Source organism: Citrus sinensis, chromosome 8 (genome assembly GCF_022201045.2).
Source record: "Citrus sinensis cultivar Valencia sweet orange chromosome 8, DVS_A1.0, whole genome shotgun sequence".
NCBI classification, from domain to species: Eukaryota; Viridiplantae; Streptophyta; class Magnoliopsida; order Sapindales; family Rutaceae; genus Citrus; species Citrus sinensis.
The window spans coordinates 1,015,668-1,032,899 of NC_068563.1; the positions used below are offsets into that span (position 1 = coordinate 1,015,668).

The 17,232-nt window shown below is 35.1% G+C and overlaps 3 protein-coding genes across 6 annotated transcripts; 1 reads left to right on the top strand and 2 right to left on the bottom strand.

The window, feature by feature from the left end:
• Positions 1-4,870: 4,870 nt before the first annotated feature.
• On the bottom strand, positions 4,871-6,414 carry LOC102628362 (heavy metal-associated isoprenylated plant protein 26). The gene is made up of 2 exons (XM_006486674.3): positions 6,169-6,414; positions 4,871-5,443 (listed from the first exon to the last, which is right to left on the bottom strand). The coding sequence occupies exons 1-2, from the start codon at positions 6,247-6,249 to the stop codon at positions 5,060-5,062; spliced, it is 465 nt and encodes a 154-aa protein (XP_006486737.1). The 5' UTR covers positions 6,250-6,414; the 3' UTR covers positions 4,871-5,059.
• A 3,404-nt stretch (positions 6,415-9,818) lies between these two features.
• Positions 9,819-13,077, top strand: LOC102628661 (WD-40 repeat-containing protein MSI3). The gene is made up of 6 exons (XM_006486675.4): positions 9,819-10,420; positions 10,871-11,191; positions 11,292-11,435; positions 11,568-11,692; positions 12,053-12,148; positions 12,726-13,077. Exons 1-6 carry the CDS (start codon positions 10,106-10,108, stop codon positions 12,943-12,945), a joined length of 1,221 nt encoding a protein of 406 aa, XP_006486738.2. The 5' UTR covers positions 9,819-10,105; the 3' UTR covers positions 12,946-13,077.
• Positions 13,078-13,528: 451 nt separating this feature from the next.
• Positions 13,529-17,089, bottom strand: LOC102628933 (hypothetical protein). Of its 4 annotated transcripts, none has more exons than XM_006486678.3 (4): positions 16,686-16,947; positions 15,574-16,457; positions 14,414-14,474; positions 13,529-13,921 (listed from the first exon to the last, which is right to left on the bottom strand). In XM_006486678.3, exons 2-3 carry the CDS (start codon positions 16,349-16,351, stop codon positions 14,446-14,448), a joined length of 807 nt encoding a protein of 268 aa, XP_006486741.1. In that variant the 5' UTR covers positions 16,352-16,457; positions 16,686-16,947; the 3' UTR covers positions 13,529-13,921; positions 14,414-14,445. The 4 variants fall into 4 exon arrangements, with proteins under 4 accessions (XP_006486741.1, XP_024958012.1, XP_006486740.1 ...); XM_025102244.2 differs by lacking the exon at positions 13,529-13,921 and adding an exon at positions 16,965-17,021 and having other exon boundaries at positions 14,058-14,474; positions 16,686-16,727; XM_006486677.4 differs by lacking the exons at positions 13,529-13,921; positions 16,686-16,947 and adding an exon at positions 16,965-17,089 and having other exon boundaries at positions 14,058-14,474.
• Between the last annotated feature and the right edge of the window lie 143 nt (positions 17,090-17,232).

Genomic DNA, 17,232 nt, shown 5'->3' on the forward strand with positions numbered 1-17,232 from the left:
AAAATTTTCTTCTTCTTTTACTTGTTTTAGGGCTGGGATCGAGGATTACAATAAATAAATCAAATATTGAAAAAAAAAAAAAAAAATCTCCTATCTGCCATTATCTTTCAATAAAAAGGAGGGACAAGTCGGTTAATGTTACCCATGCAAAATGTCAGGTGATTTCACATTCTACATGGCAAAAACCGACACAAGCAACTCATGTGAGAGTGCTTTTGGGGGAAGGAGGGGAAAAAGTGAAAAAGTTAAAGAGTGCTTCTGCTTCTGGCTTCTGCTTCTTCCCGTGCAACTTTGACTGCATAAATTTTGGACCATACCATACGTTTTCTTGCTTTGAATATCATGGCATCACTTATTAACTTTTATTTAAAGCAAAACAACCAAATCAACTTTATCAAAGGAAAAAAATGGCTTGGCCATTCTTTTCAAGGAGTCTTCTTCATCCTATTCATTTATTATTTGACCATTCCTTTTGTATTCATGAGATAAACTAGAGTGGGTATCTTTCTTTATATTCACAACGTAACTAGCTAGGTGGGCGATAATGAAAATAAATAAAAATCAATAGCGGTGATTTGATAAGAGTTTTGTTGAGATTATCATTCCCCCATATATAAAAAGTCAGAAGCCTTGAATTAGACGAGAATCGTTATCAATTATATATTCTAGAAATTCAATGGTCTACATAAAGATCAAAGGTTTGAAAATTGGTCTAACAAACAACTCATAATTGATTGCTTCATGTTCCTCTACGTTTGAAATTCTATTCGTATCAATGAGTATTTCTATTTTATTCATGGAGATAGGTTTTGTTAAAGAAATCGATTTGTGTTATTTAATTATTTTTTAAAACTATAATTCTTTAAATATGATATGATTTTTTTTTCAATCTTAGGCATTTAGTTAATAACAAGAAAAATAGTAGAATCACGAATAGTGGTTGAGCATTCATGACTAATGAGTTATTGCTTGCTAAAGATCCTTGAAACTCCTTTCAAATACATGTATTAAATGAATTCATTCATTTATCTTACTTTTTTTTTTTCATTTAAATTACAACCATTTTGTAATTATATATGGACCGTTTAATGGCTTGGATCAATCTTATTATAGTCCAGCTCATTTTGAGCCATATCGACACCCAATTTAGGTTAAATCTACCTTCTTTCAGGGAAGCAAACTATGGATCTCACCATTAGCTAATCATTTATGGGTAAATTCATTTGAATTAAAGTCATAAATTTAAATAATGATGAACGCATGTATTTAGTGCTAATGATGTTGGTAAAGCCCCCACAGCATAGCTCGACTAACCATTAATGTGGATTGAGCCCGTGGTCACCCGGATTCAGATAAGAATATGAGATAAAATTTTGTAATTAATGTTTGAGATTTCTTCTTAATCCCATCCAAATATCCGACCTTAAAAAATGATAGATGTTAAGAACGGAGAGAAAGATGAAGCAAAATTAATCTTGGGTTCTAAAGTTTCAAAGGATTGAAGTGGGCCAAGTTTATATCACGGATCCAGCCATCACGGGCACACTTTTTCTTCGGCTTTAAGTTGCACATCGTCTCCCATAGAAGCATCCTCACAAACGGGCTCCATGAAGCCCATTCTTTTCAAAGCAAGAATCATTTCAATTTTTTCTCAAGGACACGAACAGTAAATAGCAAGACCCAAGACTTCTTTTATGTGTCCGTTTCTTTTGTGCTACAGCGCAAATCTAACCCAAACAAAGATGAAAGGAGTCGACGAAAGTAGAATCAACTCAATTGGTCAGTATCTTTTTTTCTGAAAAGTGTCAGCATGATCGATGGATACAGACAAACTGTTGCACTTGCATGGGAAGAAAACAAACTGGGTTTTACAATACGCATATATATAGTAATAGACAGGGATGAGCAATTTGAATATATAATTAATTCTGTATACGATAGGATAGGATGGCTAATTAGCTATAGTTTAGAGGACTTAATTATGCTCTAATAAAATATAATAAGGTCATTGTAACGGTCGGAATCGATGATTCAAGTTTTATCATTTAGATTAGTTTAATAAGATAAAACTTTTCTCATTGACAATTAATTGTAGTTTGTGATGAAAATGATTTTGATATTGTAACAAATGTGAATGGCCTTTCAGAGCCAGTTTAGACCAGACGCAATAAGACTGCCACCGGGTTCAGGAGTTGATGAATAGATGAAGACACCAGATTTCAGCAACTATTTCTTAAATGAAGTATTGTGGACTTCAATTTACTAATATTAATGCACCCAATTTTATCATAACTTTGCAATTGAGGCCCCCTTGTGTGAGCAAGAGTTATATTAAGAAGCGACTTATTTGACTCACTCTAATAAGAAAAGATGTAAATTTATCATAATTTATGTGTACATTTAAAGAGTAAAGCAAATCGATGCATTTGTTTCTTCTTAAATAGGAATCCATGAGATGAAATACAATTATTAATAAGAAAAATATCCACCGTTCACCCTTTTTTTTTTTTTTAAATACACAATTCCTTTTTATTTTTGCTGGAATCCACCTAAAGTTACATTTTGTTTCACTTTTTCAATTCCGTTTGGAATCCGTTAAGAAAACTAACGGAAACTTAAAAAATGACAATTTACCCCCCAAAACGAAAATTATAATTGCACCCTAAAAATACCAAAAATAATAAGATTTAATGATGAATATCATTATTGATGCGTTAATGAAGTACAAAAAAATCTTAACTACTAGAGATTATAACTCAATGAATAATAAAACTCTACTTATTTTAAATTCAATTGATGGTTAGCTATTTTTAATACTTCTGTTATAATTTAGCATTCTAATTACAGACATATTTAAAAAAAAAAACTTACATTTGATGATTGTGGAATTAATTTCTTTATTGACCGATAGGGAAAATAATTAGATTTAATTTGATTATTTTTTGTAATTTTTAGGGTGAAATTATAATTTTCGTTTTGGGGGGTAAAATTGACATTTTTTAAAGTTTCCGTTAGTTTTCTTAACGGATTCCAAATGGAAGTGGAAAAATGAAACAAAATATAACTTTAGGTGGATTCCGGCCAAAAATAAAAAAAGGAATTGTGTATTTTTGAAAAGGTTGGAAAAAACGAGTGGACGGTTGATATTTTCCCTTATTAATATGTAAAAACAAAATAGCTGTGGAACCATCATTTTAGTTCCTTATGTAGCCATATAATAATAATAATAATAATAATAATAAGAGTGATGATACATCCACAAACTCTTATACAAACTTATCTTGTATAAATTGATGTAGCATTAATTCATTAGTTGAATAAAAATATAAAATAATAGAAATAAATCATGTGGGCCAAGAGATATTTAATTCAACCAATAAATTAACGCCACATCAGTTTGTACGAAATAAATTTATACAAGAGTTTGTGACTATATCATTACTCTAATAAATAATAATAACAACAAACTTAATTATATAACATATGTTAAAAAAAAGGTTATATAACATAGAAGACACATACATACATAATTGCTACACCCAATGACAATTACACAATTAATTAAGGTTCTTTAGTTTGTTCAATGAACTAATAAGTACATAGCAGATCTATCTCTTCTGAGTTCTGACAATTATTTTTATAAATCACATTTGAACAAAGTCAGCTGTTCATACATTTGACGATTATTTTAAAGTTTATACATGTACTCGAATCCTGGTCATTATATAATTGATTTTTGAGGGTATGGTCACCTGTTTTTCCTCTAATAAGACAGAAGATGAGGCTTGGTATTTCATACACACAAAAAAAAAAAGGAAAATGTTTATTTCTCATAGTCTGAATTATCGTTATTTTTCTAAAAGCAGTAGTTTTCATTGATCCCTTTAAATTTTAGCCTCATTACAAGCCTACAAATTGACTTATTTCTGCCAGTCACCTTCCCTGCGAAACAGAGTTCTTGCAAAACTCAAATCATGCGCTTTACCCTAACAAAGAAAACCCTTCTTTTTTTTTTTCTTCCAGAAAAAGAATCTCTACAATGAACTTTTTATTCTCTCTTAATAAACGTACACATGCAAAACTCATTAATTTTTTTACATTATTTTGCAATATAATGATATTAATTACAATCAGAATTTACATAATCGTCACATAGTTCATAAATCTGCGAGTATATATGGATTGAAAAGAAGAGGTCAATACATCCATTTTTGGCATTTTATTAAATCTGTTCATATATACGGCAATACACGTCACATGGGCTTGACTTCACATCTCAAGAAGTGGCCATTAGCCAACTGCCAAACAAAAATATGAAGTGGCGTGGGACCATTTTAGCATATCAAATGATCATGATCCCCACTAATTTAATATTCAATGATCGAATGATTCCATTTTCCATTCACACCAAATATGAAAGTGACTCCCCCCCCCCCTCCACCCCCCCCCCCCTACCTTTTTAACTGTAGTTTTTTTGGGTCTTTTCCCTTTTGTCTCATTTTCCCTTTGCACCATCGCCCCCAGCCAAAAGTTTGATTCAGAAGTACAAAGCCAGTTTCTAACAACAATTCTTATGATCTCATGTACAAAGCTCATGCGCCAACTTGCATGGTTTGTGGTACGCTAGCAAGTACAGAGAAATGGGTATTTGAATCAGATAATATCGTCTAACGATATTACAATATTAAATTAGAAATTGATATAAAAAGACTAAAGTTTAAATCCACTCGCATCGATCGAAAGAGTACTTTATTAATCAAGAGAACGTATCTATAATAGAAAAGCATCATAATTTTAAGTAACTTATAAAATAAATTAAACTGTTAACAACTCTTACCAATAAAAATTTTAAGCATAAAATACGGACTGCTTCTACGAAATGTTTTTTCATTTAAACCCAAAATACTCAAAACTACAATAATAATTTCATTACCATTTTTACAAACCAATTAAACAAAACTAATAGAGAGCTTAATAGCTTCAATTCTTGAAAGGTACAAAAAACAAAAACATACTGACTGCATCGCACAGACTTCACGTCACACGTGTCGTCACGACATCACATGATGGCGCAGGCTTGCGTGTTCTCATCACTGAAGGCAGTGGTGTACCTAACTTCGAAGGAGCTCGCACGTGCAATCTGCGACACCTGTGGGTCGTCGGCTCTTCGCACGTACCCAGCGGGGGCCTTCCTATCATAAACCCCGGGGGCGTAAGGGTGGGCCACGACATCGTATGGCACGTAGGGCCAGATCTCCGCTTTCTTGCCCGTCCGATGCGCGATGCGTGACACGACCTTCGACGGCTCCACGTATCCGACGACGGTGACTTTGTTGGCTTTCCGCTCTACGTCCACCTGCTTCACTCCTTTCATTCCCTCTACGGCCCGCTTTACCTTGCGCTCGCATCCTTCGCAGTCTATCCGAACCTTCACCTCCACCGTCTGATCACACAAATTAACACATTACCATGCAATTAGATCCCACGTGGGCATAAACACACAGCAATTTTTTACTAGGACCACCGGACAGGAACTGCTGCTGGGACAGTGTTTCTTTCACCGTTTCGGGGAGCTGATGCAGGAAGCTACGTTTGTCTGTTTGTAATAAATGAACTTAAATGACTAAAATGCCCTTCAATTTTCGAGGAGGTTGCATGAGCGCTTCTTTGCAGAAGCGACCGTGGGTGGCCAAACACGGCCATAAACAACATATATTAAGGGCACACTGTAAAATTTCAATCTAACTTAAAATTCTGGATATTCCATTTAAATTTTCTAACGTTTGGTCCCATACGATTTACAGTTTTTAAGTTACGACCTCCTCAAGTTAGTATATAATTTTTTATTTTTAATCATAGCTTCCGTGATCCAAAATTTTAGATTTTTAATTGGAAAGTGATTTTTGCGGATCTAAAATCCTAAAATAAGCCTATAAATGTTAGTTTTCAGAAGTTATGCACAAAGATTTTTCTTTTTTTTTTAAAAAAAAAAAGGCCTAGTAAAGATTTGAATAAGCTTCAAAACAAATTGATCCGAAGCTAACTCAAGCCTGGATCGATCTGCTAGTAAACAAGCACTTTCCAAGCATTTCAAGTGTTCCGATAGTTGAAAACTTGAATCATAAAGCCAAAAAAAAAAAAAAAAGGGGCTTGAGTAAAAGGAGATACCTGCAATTGCCTGCGTTTCTTGAGCTTGGAGCTGCCATGAGAGCAGTCAAAGTAATCGGAAAAATGATCCACAACACCCATACGTTTCTTTATCTTATTTTCCTCTCTTTCTCTTTAAGGAAAGTAACTTATGAGGAGCAGAATTATGATTACTATCTTATTTTAAAGATAAGAATTAGAAGAAATGAGAAAATATCCCACCAAGCACCTTTTGTCTCAAGAGCGACAATGATAGTGTGATTGACGCTTAAGGGACCTCAGCTGTATATATATACAGAAGCACCCCTCCCCCCCCAACTTCTCCATCGAAATCTGAGTCGTAATTTTTTTTACTTTTGCTCTGCAAGCCCGTACAGTTTCCGACACGTGTCCCGGGTTAGTCTTCCCACAACATGGTGAGTGTAAACGGTAGCCGTGCATGGCCACCGACCGCGTGGGACAATGGGCCCCCCTATTAATTTGGCGCGGAATGGGAGGTGAATTTCACGCGACACGTCTGGAGCGCGAGTGTGGTGGGATTAGACTACTGCTTTTTTGGTTGGGCCCCACTAATTGAATTGCTGTAACTCCCGTTGGACTAAAGGGTGGGTGGTCCCGGTCAGTCCGCGATCTGTGATTGGATAAAGTGGTGCTTCATGGGCTGCAGTATGGCCAGGTTTGATTGTGTGTACGTATAATGAATGACAAAGTAAAGAGTGTGAGCCGTCCAAAAGGGTAGAGATTCTTCGTTGGGCTAAGTTTATGGCCCGCGGGGTTTTTACAAGCAATTTTGATTTGTAAATTTGAAATTTTGTATAATTTTGGCTAGTATTGTAAATTAAAGGGAAGAATTAGGCGAGTGCTTAGAACGTGATGTAGTCATTAGTAAAAGGGGCCAACATGTTTACATGTTCATAAGGTGAAATTATAGAGGTTAAAAACCTAAACAAAAAAAGAGCAAAAACTAATGGGTAAAAAGATGTCATAGTTTTAATGCAATTGGGGCCAGTATTATAAATATACCTGTATAATATAGGTGAATGGTATTAATGTCGGGTTACAATTATACAGGGACTGAGGTCCATGCTGCTTTGCCTCGGTAATATTGAAATGCAATACCGTAAATAAAATCTTGTTATTTTTTTTTTTTTTGAAAGATGTAAGATCTTGTTAAATTAATAATTAATAAATTGATAATTTTAACTAAATAATAATTTTATTTGCCTCGATTTGAGACCAACGTGAAAAATTATAAATAAATTTGTGAAAAAATAGTTTTTTCATAGGGCCCAATTAATGCATAAATTTCTAAATACATATAATATATCTATGAGGCTTTTGCAAAATAAGTTCCGGTGTTGATTTGCTTATTCATGAAATTGCTTTCAACTTGAATATCATCTCTAACTTTTTTGTAATGTTTTTGAAAGAAGTTCTGGCATGGTACTGTTTCAAAACGACAAGAAATTATTCAATGTTACTATTGCTTTGAATGCTTCTTCACATGAGATGGGCTCTATTACATTAAAACCGATCTTCAACTTCTTTCTCCTATAATTTTTTAGGACACTTTTAATTATTTAGTTGTCGCTCAAAATTAGAATAATATCATATAACTTAATAGAATTGCTAATTTCTATAATTGCACTACTTCAACGCCTATAAAAATTATCTTGATATTTTCTCTAAAAATTAATATTTCGTTATTAATTTATCGATATACTAATAGTTTTTTTAAAAATAATTTTAAGCTATTAAATATCGAGATGCTACTGTGAGTTCTTGTCGGCGACCAGCTGTTATTACTTTTAATTGGCTTGTTGTCACTGGTATGTTACCAGCAAATCACCGCTGAATTACACTTGTGTAATGAGCCACGCATTCGAATAGAATTGGCCCCATTCTTGGCACGCCCAATTGAAACGAAGCTCCTTCAAGATAAGAGCAAAAGATAATCATGAAATTTATCCAAAGCACTCCACCGGCCAACGACCTAAATCTTTTGCGGGTCTTGATTTATAGTACTTCAAAACGTAAATCTCACGCGGTCTTGATTTATAATTTTTTAAAAATGTATTTCATTATTATAAAATGACCCCCTCGCAAAAGTTGGGCTCCGCCTGTTCTAACAGGCCTGAGTTTGGGTTTCATTAGTCATGAGTTCCCAAACTGATTACTAAATACACCACAACCGTCTTTTACGTCCACCTGAATCAATCCATCATTGGCTAGTTTCCATTCGTGTTCGTATATTTTTTAGAGTTGGACTATTGGCACCCCTCTGATCTCCTCATAAAACTTTTTTTTTAGTTATATTCATTTTATTTCTGAAAATGTCCCTTTTTTAGATATACTTTTATAAGTTCTCAATTTTCATTTGATTTGTTTTATTTTTAAAACTCAAATTATTATCGTGCTATTTTTTTTATTATTTTCAATTTTAGTATTACCCTACACACAAATTAAAAAGTTATATGGGTGATAAGTTTTTTAATGTTAATCATTGGCTGAAATAATACATATTTCAAATTATAATTTTAAAGAAATTTTAAGCATAAAAATATTTAATCAATAAGAAATCAAAAGAGAACAATAGATTATTCTAGATTTGTACAATTTATTTTAGTTAGATAGGAAGTAACATATAAATTTTTTTTTTTTGAAAAGGATTGATTATGAATTAACTAATTTGCTGAAAAAAAATCTATATGTGTTTAATTTTCAATTATCTTTAATTATAATTTTATTTAAAGTGGAGTTTTATAAGAATAATGTAAGGGTGCCAATAGCTCCACTCTATTTTTTAATGTAATATCCCCCCAACGAAAGTTAACTGGGTTTCATCTATTCAAAAGCCCGTTTAAGATTGAGGTGCAAAATTTAATAAACAGTGGATCGGTAATTTTCACAAAGCATTTTAACTGCTGAAATTTCAAAATTCAAGCGGCTACAAGTGCTCCCCATCCAAGTCTCTAAAAACTCATCTTTTATCGATTTTAAAAAACTAGAGTTTGAGTTTCCATAAAGAATTCATTAATCCTTTGTAAGTATATTTATTTATGGACTTTGAGATGGGGTAAATCTCATCTTATTGAATTTATATCTTTGAATTATATTCACTTCAAAGTTGAAAAACTCTAAAATTATTTATCGATTTTGAAAAACTAGAGTTTGAGTTTCCATAAAGAATTCATTAATCCTTTGTAAGTATATTTATTTATAGACTTTGAGATGGGGGTAAATCTCATCTTATTAGATTTATATCTCTAAATTATATTCACTTTAAAGTTGAAATACTCTAAAATTATGTTGAAATTGTATGAATTTAGATTCTTTTTACTTTTATATTATTAGATTGTTATGCTCTCAACTTCTAAATGGGTAATGTTTTGAACAGTCTTATTTAATTGACTATCTTTTTTTTTGGGGGGGGGAAAGGGGGAAACAAGTGAGTGTTATATATTAGAGATTAAATTAAAGATAACATTCTAAAAACTTTAGAAAATCTTCCAACCAAACTAAAAATATTAACTGATTACCTGATTTGGAATCACAAAGAAGTAGAAAATAAAAAATTAATTTTGAGTTTTACCAATTGAATCAATTAAATATAAAAAATATTATTGGATTGCTATAATTTATTAAAAAAAAAAAAAGGTGGGGGGGAAGAAGTATCGGACCTCAAAAATAGCAATTAGGCCCCCACTCATGAAGAGGTCTGTACTGTGTTATCCACAACCACCACACCATGCATATAAATAAAACCTTCAAAACCCTCCCTCTCCTCCAGACTTAAACCGGAACTTTTTTCCTCTCCCCCCCCCCCCCCCCCCCCCCCCTTGGCGGGAAAACAGCAATTTTGGCGGTAAAAAGAAAAACGAAAATAACCTAAAACGAATAAGCCAACTAACATTGACAATCAGAGAATCTATCAAGCAAACGAACGAACGGACGAACAATGGCAGCAGAGGAGCAAGACGCGAGCTTGGATCAAGTGGAGGAGGAGTTCACGGTATGGAAGAAGAACACGCCGTTTTTGTACGATCTGATTGTCTCTCACCCGTTAGAGTGGCCTTCGCTTACCGTCCACTGGGTCCCATCGCCTCCGCAACCCTACTCAGCGGACCCCACTTTCGCGGTGCACAAGTTCGTGCTCGGGACCCACACCTCCGAGGATTTTCCCAACTTTCTCATGATCGCCGATGCTGTGCTGCCCACCAAAGACTCGGAGTCTAACGTCGGCGGCAAAAATGAAAATCCTGTCATCCCCAAGGTTTGTTTTGTGAAATGATTTTTTTTTTTTTTTGGGTATCAGGCGTTCGATGAAATTACTGAGTGAAGTTGTTACTTTCTCGTTTTGTTTTGAAGAAATGCTTTGTGGGTATATGGAAATGTTACCATATAAGTCATCAACAAAATCGATAACTTTGTAGCTCATAAGGTTTGTTATATTGATTTTTGGCTTTAGTTTTAGGGTATTTTCTGCGATATTAATTGCTCCATAAAGCTAATATCCGAACTTGTAGTCTGTAAAAGTATGTGTTTATATATGTTATCAGCTGTGTAAGACTTTTTTCTTAAGGAATATGGTATCGGTGTTAGTAATTTATTGAAATTTCTAGTTGAAGCTGCTATGGAACCTTTTCCTTTTCTTTTGGTGTCTCTCTGTGTGAAAATACTTAAACTAACTGGAATTTATCGGCGAAAATGTTTGTTTGGGTAGGTGGAGATAGCGCAGAAGATACGTGTTGATGGGGAAGTGAATAGAGCACGGTGTATGCCACAGAAACCCAATCTTGTTGGTACAAAGACTAGCAGTTGTGAGGTGTATGTGTTTGACTGTGCCAAACAGGCAGAAAAGCAGCAAGATGATTGTGATCCTGATCTGAGGTTGAAGGGTCATGATAAAGAGGGTTATGGATTGTCTTGGAGTCCCTTTAAGGAAGGTTATCTTGTGAGTGGTTCCCATGACAATAAGATTTGCTTGTGGGATGTGTCTGCGTTGGCTCAAGACAAAGTGATTGATGCAATGCATGTCTATGAGGTAATTTCTGGACTTCCTATTGTTTTTGAAGCAAAACTATAGTTTTTTTGGGTCATGCTTGCTGCATTGATTGCTGATTGGTGAGGCTGGCTAATCTTAGGCTCATGAAAGTGTGGTTGAAGATGTGTCGTGGCATTTGAAGAATGAGAATTTATTTGGGTCTGCAGGCGATGATTGCCAACTGATGATCTGGGACTTGCGCACTAATCAAACTCAACAGCGTGTAAAAGCTCATGAGAAAGAGGTAATAAAAACTTGAAATATGTGCTCTTATATATTTCCTGCATAAATCCATTTGACTGCATCACCTTGCATTTTATGGTTTTATTTGTTATGGCATAAAGTTTTTTTTTTTCTTTCCCCTCTCTTGTCCCAGGTTAACTATCTATCTTTTAATCCATACAATGAATGGGTTCTGGCGACTGCATCTTCAGACACTACTGTTGCTTTGTTTGATATGCGGAAGATGACTGTGCCGTTACACATTTTAAGTAGTCACACGTACGTCCTTTTCCTGTCTTATAAATTTAGAATGTGGTTGTTGGAAGTGGTAATAATGCAATTCAGTTGCCACAACCCTATCTTTTAGTATATATGTTTGACCATGGCAAATTCAAAAGATTAACAAATAAATTGCTAACAAACAAAAATAATTATAATAATGTTTTTTGGGCCTAGACCTCTTGGGTGTTCTCAGTGGCTTTGTAGATTATGATTTTCATTCTGCGATCTTTTGCTTCCTAATCTATATTTTCTGTGTTTATTGCATACGCGCTGAAATGTTTCAATATCATCTGAAATTTTCTGCAAAGAAGCTAGGTGTATGAACGGAATTTCTTACTTTGCATTGGCGTATTACAGAGAAGAAGTGTTCCAGGTAGAATGGGATCCTAATCACGAAACCGTGCTGGCTTCTTCAGCTGATGACAGAAGGCTCATGGTTTGGGACCTTAACAGGTATTTGATAACTTTTGTCCTTTCACTTTCCTGTGTGATCAGTTTCTTTATAATCTAATTTTTGTTGTGCTCATGAATAATTAATTCGACATCCAAGAATGGGGGGAAACAGGGAAAAGTTTGATTTACTGTTTAGGTTGGATGATAATTGTAAGATTCCAAATTTCCGTCTTTCCCCTCTCAGTGATGAATAAAATCCTACTGTTAATAATAAAACCGAAGTACTAATGTTGTTACCTGCCCTTTCGCAATTATCTGATTGTTTGAACTATAATTTTGGACTGTGAAGCAATTGATCATGTGATTGGCCAATTTATACCATGGAGGATGCAAAACCTATGTTCTAGTGTAACCCAATTTGTCCTGTATGTGCCTAGGATACTTTGTGTTTTTGCCATCATCACTTTGACCACATGGTCTCTCAGTATTTATGAACAAGTAATTTTAAAAATGCTGCCATGGTCCTTATATTTTGTTCTCCATTGATCATAAACATTGTTGTGAATCTGATATTTGGCATGTATAGTGAATAGGAGTGCAAGCCTATCTCATCCGATTGATTTAACTATGCTTTCAGGATTGGGGACGAGCAGTTGGAATTAGATGCCGAGGATGGTCCTCCTGAGCTCCTTTTCTCTCATGGAGGTCACAAGGCCAAGATATCAGATTTCTCTTGGAACAAAAATGACCCGTGGGTCATTTCAAGTGTAGCCGACGACAATACTGTTCAGGTCTGGCAAATGACAGACAGCATTTACCGTGATGACGATGATTTTCTAGCCGCCACAGATGATTAGCATAGATAAGCTCCATGTCAATGAAGAGTCCTTTTCCATCTGAGAATTGTTCCTTAGCTAGTGGCCATCCTGTTTCATATTGCTTTTAACACATTGAAAGGTATTAATTTACTGTTTTGTCATCTGTGACTATGGATGCATGTGTTTCTTGTTTGCTTCTTGTTCTGGGGCAATATTCCTAAAAAAGAACGCAGAAGGAAAAAGCTAGAATGATTTGACACAACCATAAGGCAGTAATGATACAACTTTAGAGATGGTTGATGGTTGCCCCATGTTAAATTTAGTAAATGTTTTGCGGAGTTGGTTGCTTTGGTCCCCTGGCATCAACGTGCACAAATCTAACTCAGAAAGCAGAGTCAGTCCCGTAGAATTTACATTGTTTGACAGAAAGATTCAAATCATCTAATGACTTTTCTAAGCTTTGGCGCAATTGAATTCTCTCTCACGGCTGGGCATCAGCCATCACTAAACGAGCATTGCTTGGCTCGCAACATTGGCCCAACGTTTCATTATTCAACATCTTTTCCTCGCAAAAGCACATTATATAATTCCCTTCGGCAAAAGCAAAGAGCACAAAGAAAGCTTATATTGCAATTGCTAAACGCTTTATTAAGGCAAATTCCCAAAACACAATGTATATCTATTCAGTCAGTTTGCCATTTCAAACATCTTATTTTTCTTCTTGAATCCATTTTCTTTTCGTTATGAGAGGGAACAATAACAGCCATTGTACGGCAACACAAGTATCTTCCTAGCAGGCCTCTCAACTAGGTTGAGAGGATCCCATCCCTAACTTGCAAGGCCAGTTGAATTTATGCTTCCATCCCGATAAAAATGCAGGCAGGGGTGGACTTCCTCCACTAATGTATAATTCTCCAGGGCAAGATCAGATATCGGTTGTGAGGATTTGTTACTTACCTCTTCATGGCTTACACTAGATAAACGTCACTCAAAGGCACGCCATCTTGCCTAAAGTCTGTCATTCATCAACCATAACTAATAGCTTAGAAAGAGAGTATTTGAAAAACCCATCCAAATAAAATTAAAAAAAAAAAGTGAGGGAAAGGAATTTTACATTACCAATAATCAAAATTGGAAAAGAATGCTATACATTAAGAAAGCACTTCAATAGTTCATATATTAATTAAAGGCCGAGTTAAATCTTATATAGATAACATGTAACCAGAAAACTGGTCTCTGCTCACAGATTCTACTAGTTCCAGACCCATTAATTTCCCCTCTAACAAACAAATCTACACTTCGAGCATGAACTAACTTAACAAACTGGAATAGCAACAAATCGACTTAAAGTTGAGCTCAACATAAACAAGCTGTGCTAGTTTACAACTCAACAGTAGGGTAAAGCAAAAAAGAAACAGAAATGAAAAATAAAGAGCACAAAGCAACCTGAAGAAGTTTGTTGCTGCTACCTGACATAACTAATTATTGCAAGATGATATGTACTCACGAAAATAAGGATAATGCCATCCAGTCTGCTTTTCAGCCTGCTGTTGCTGCACGAGTCCCTCCTAAAATGATAAATGAGATAGTCGTAAGAGATCAGAGCAACTGAAAGGCTAACAAGCAATGATTGCCTAAGCCTCAAAGCTATATGGGGTTGCTTGTGGTTAGATCAGAAAGACTGAATGGAATTTGCAAGGTTCATGAATTAAGTATTATCAAGTTACCCTTATAAAAATGAAATGCCAACAGTATGTTAAAAATAATTAATGGATAAGCCCCATAATTCCCAGATAAATGAAAATATATCAATGCATCCACAAGTTGGGAAAAAAACAGACTGAAAGAATGAGATGACTTTGTTCACCATTGTTGCTTGTAGGTAACTGTCCCCGTGAGAAGAATCCATGAAGAACTATGGTAGTTGTATACTGCTACTTTTATTTCAGTGTGCTTACGACATGTGAATCCTTTTATACTTTAATACTACCACATAAAAGTACCTGGCTTTCAGTTTCCATCCTTCAACACAGTTGTACTTACGAGTTAGTGCTATTACCTTATGACATGAGATATGACTGAACTACAAAAAGCTTCGAAATGTAAGAAAACTAAAGCCACTTTAACTCTCCTAGATCTACCCTTAAATCCTAGACCTATTTCAGCTACAACAAATTTTTGTTAACAGACGTATTACATGGATTGAAAAATCAAACTATGGAAAACTATACAGGTGTCACCACCCATATAATATAAATTAAGATGTGAATTGATTCTAAAGTAATTCCCTATCCCTAACTTGAACTTCCACTCTTCCCCAAATTTCCATTCTAAACATAGCATCTGAAGAGCAATAATCTGATAGTCACCACAAATCCTTAAGACATTTCTGAGCAACAATCTGTTACAACCATATTAAGTAATCTCAAGAATCACCTATGTACTTTCACAACATTAAAGTTCCTAAACAACACAGAGAAACAGAAAAATGAAAGCTGACAACAGTCCAGGATCTAATTTCTCACAGACAAGTTAAAATGAGAGAAGCCTCAGTTATTACGTCATAAAAGCTGATGGAAAATGTTGATCAAATCTTATCACAAAACACGTAAATTAATCGAGTAAATGATAGGTAAATTCTAGAGAAAAATGGCAGTCAAGCTTCACCTTTCCTGTTTTTAGTGGCAGAAGAATGGGTATTGGTGGCAACATTCCCATCTCCACATCCAGGAAGTTCCCTCACCCCTGAACTTTGATTTCCCACACATTGCAGGTTCTCAAACTCGCAACCACTAAAGCCTTGGCCATTCAGTTCGATGCCTTCTCCACTTTTATCCTCCATTCCTGGGTGAAGGCAATAAACTTGATCATCACAACGCATATTGCATGGGTTCACCACATATGCACCAGCTGAATGTGGATTAGGCAAATTCATATTGTTGACTGATTTCTGGTAAGGAAAAGATCCAATCTCCCCTTCAATTCTACCCCGAATATCTACAAGCAGACATTTAAGCCTCGCAACCTCGGCCTCCAATGCTGCCTGACCCTGCAACCTCTTCAATAACTGCTGATTCACAGCCCTCAATCTCACAACTTCATCCTCTAAGGACGCTGTACGTGCCTTCTTCTTCTCCCTATACTTTCTAACAGCTTCACGGTTACCGAGGGGGCGTTTCTTTGTTTTCTTTTCAGTGGACTCTGCGGTATCATCAGTGGACACCTTATCCTCACTTGTGGGAGCCACAATTTTAGTATGCACATGAAAACAAGTATGAGTATGAGAGGAGTCAGGTCCTGGCGGGTTGCAAGTGTGTGTATGAGTGCAAGCATGAGTATCCTTCAAAATATCTTCAAAAAAACTGTCCATTGAGCAGCTAGGAAAATCACCAATGTTTGCGCTAAGCATTTCTTGGTTCGAGAAATCAACCTCCCCATCATCCATTTCAAATTAAACTCTAAACCCACAAAAGAGGTAAATTTGGAATTTTGATATTGACCCAGATGATAATTTAAGCCAATTCTCCAGTAGCATGGATCTTAGCAACACCCTGACGAAAAATTGTGAAACAAAACCCTTAATGAGCACATAAACAATAATCTGAGCAGGAAAAATAAGAAATCAACTAAAACCCTAGTATGAAGCTACAAACAAAAAGACAATGAATTCTAGAAATCCAGTAATAAACCAGATGCAAATTCAAATCAACGACCAAAAAAAAAAAAAAAAAAACCTTTTTACATCAAATTCAATCAAACCAAGAACAAAAAGAGCTTACCTCGAAATACCATAAATTGCAGGGAAAATTGAAATGTTGAAGCTACAAGAACCATATAGGCAATCAAGGCTTCGCGAGAAAAAACACCAATGGAAAAATCAAGTCTGGTCCGAGACCAAAACCCTAGAAAACTAAAAGACGGCTTTACAGAACACGGGTGAACTTTTCCTATTTAAATATTTATGTCTATAAAGAGACCCCGTGAAACCTAAAGAGGCAACAAAAAAAAGGTAAATAAATGCGCCACATTTGATGGTAAGTAAACAACAATGGACTTACCAGGGACGCTGACAGAGCGATTGGTTCACAGAGAATCCTCAAGTCTTTTCTCAGAGTCAGTGGTGAGAAGTTTTAAAATAACGCAACACTGCTTTAATTTATAGGTTCTCGAGGGGCTTGTGCGTAATTTTAAAATAATTATTGGGATGCACTGTATGTATATAAAAGGGTGGGACAATTTGAACCTATTTAACAACTCATTTATTGAATAAACACATTTTTAAAATTTAAAATATACAATTTTTCTTTACTAACTCATGTTAATACC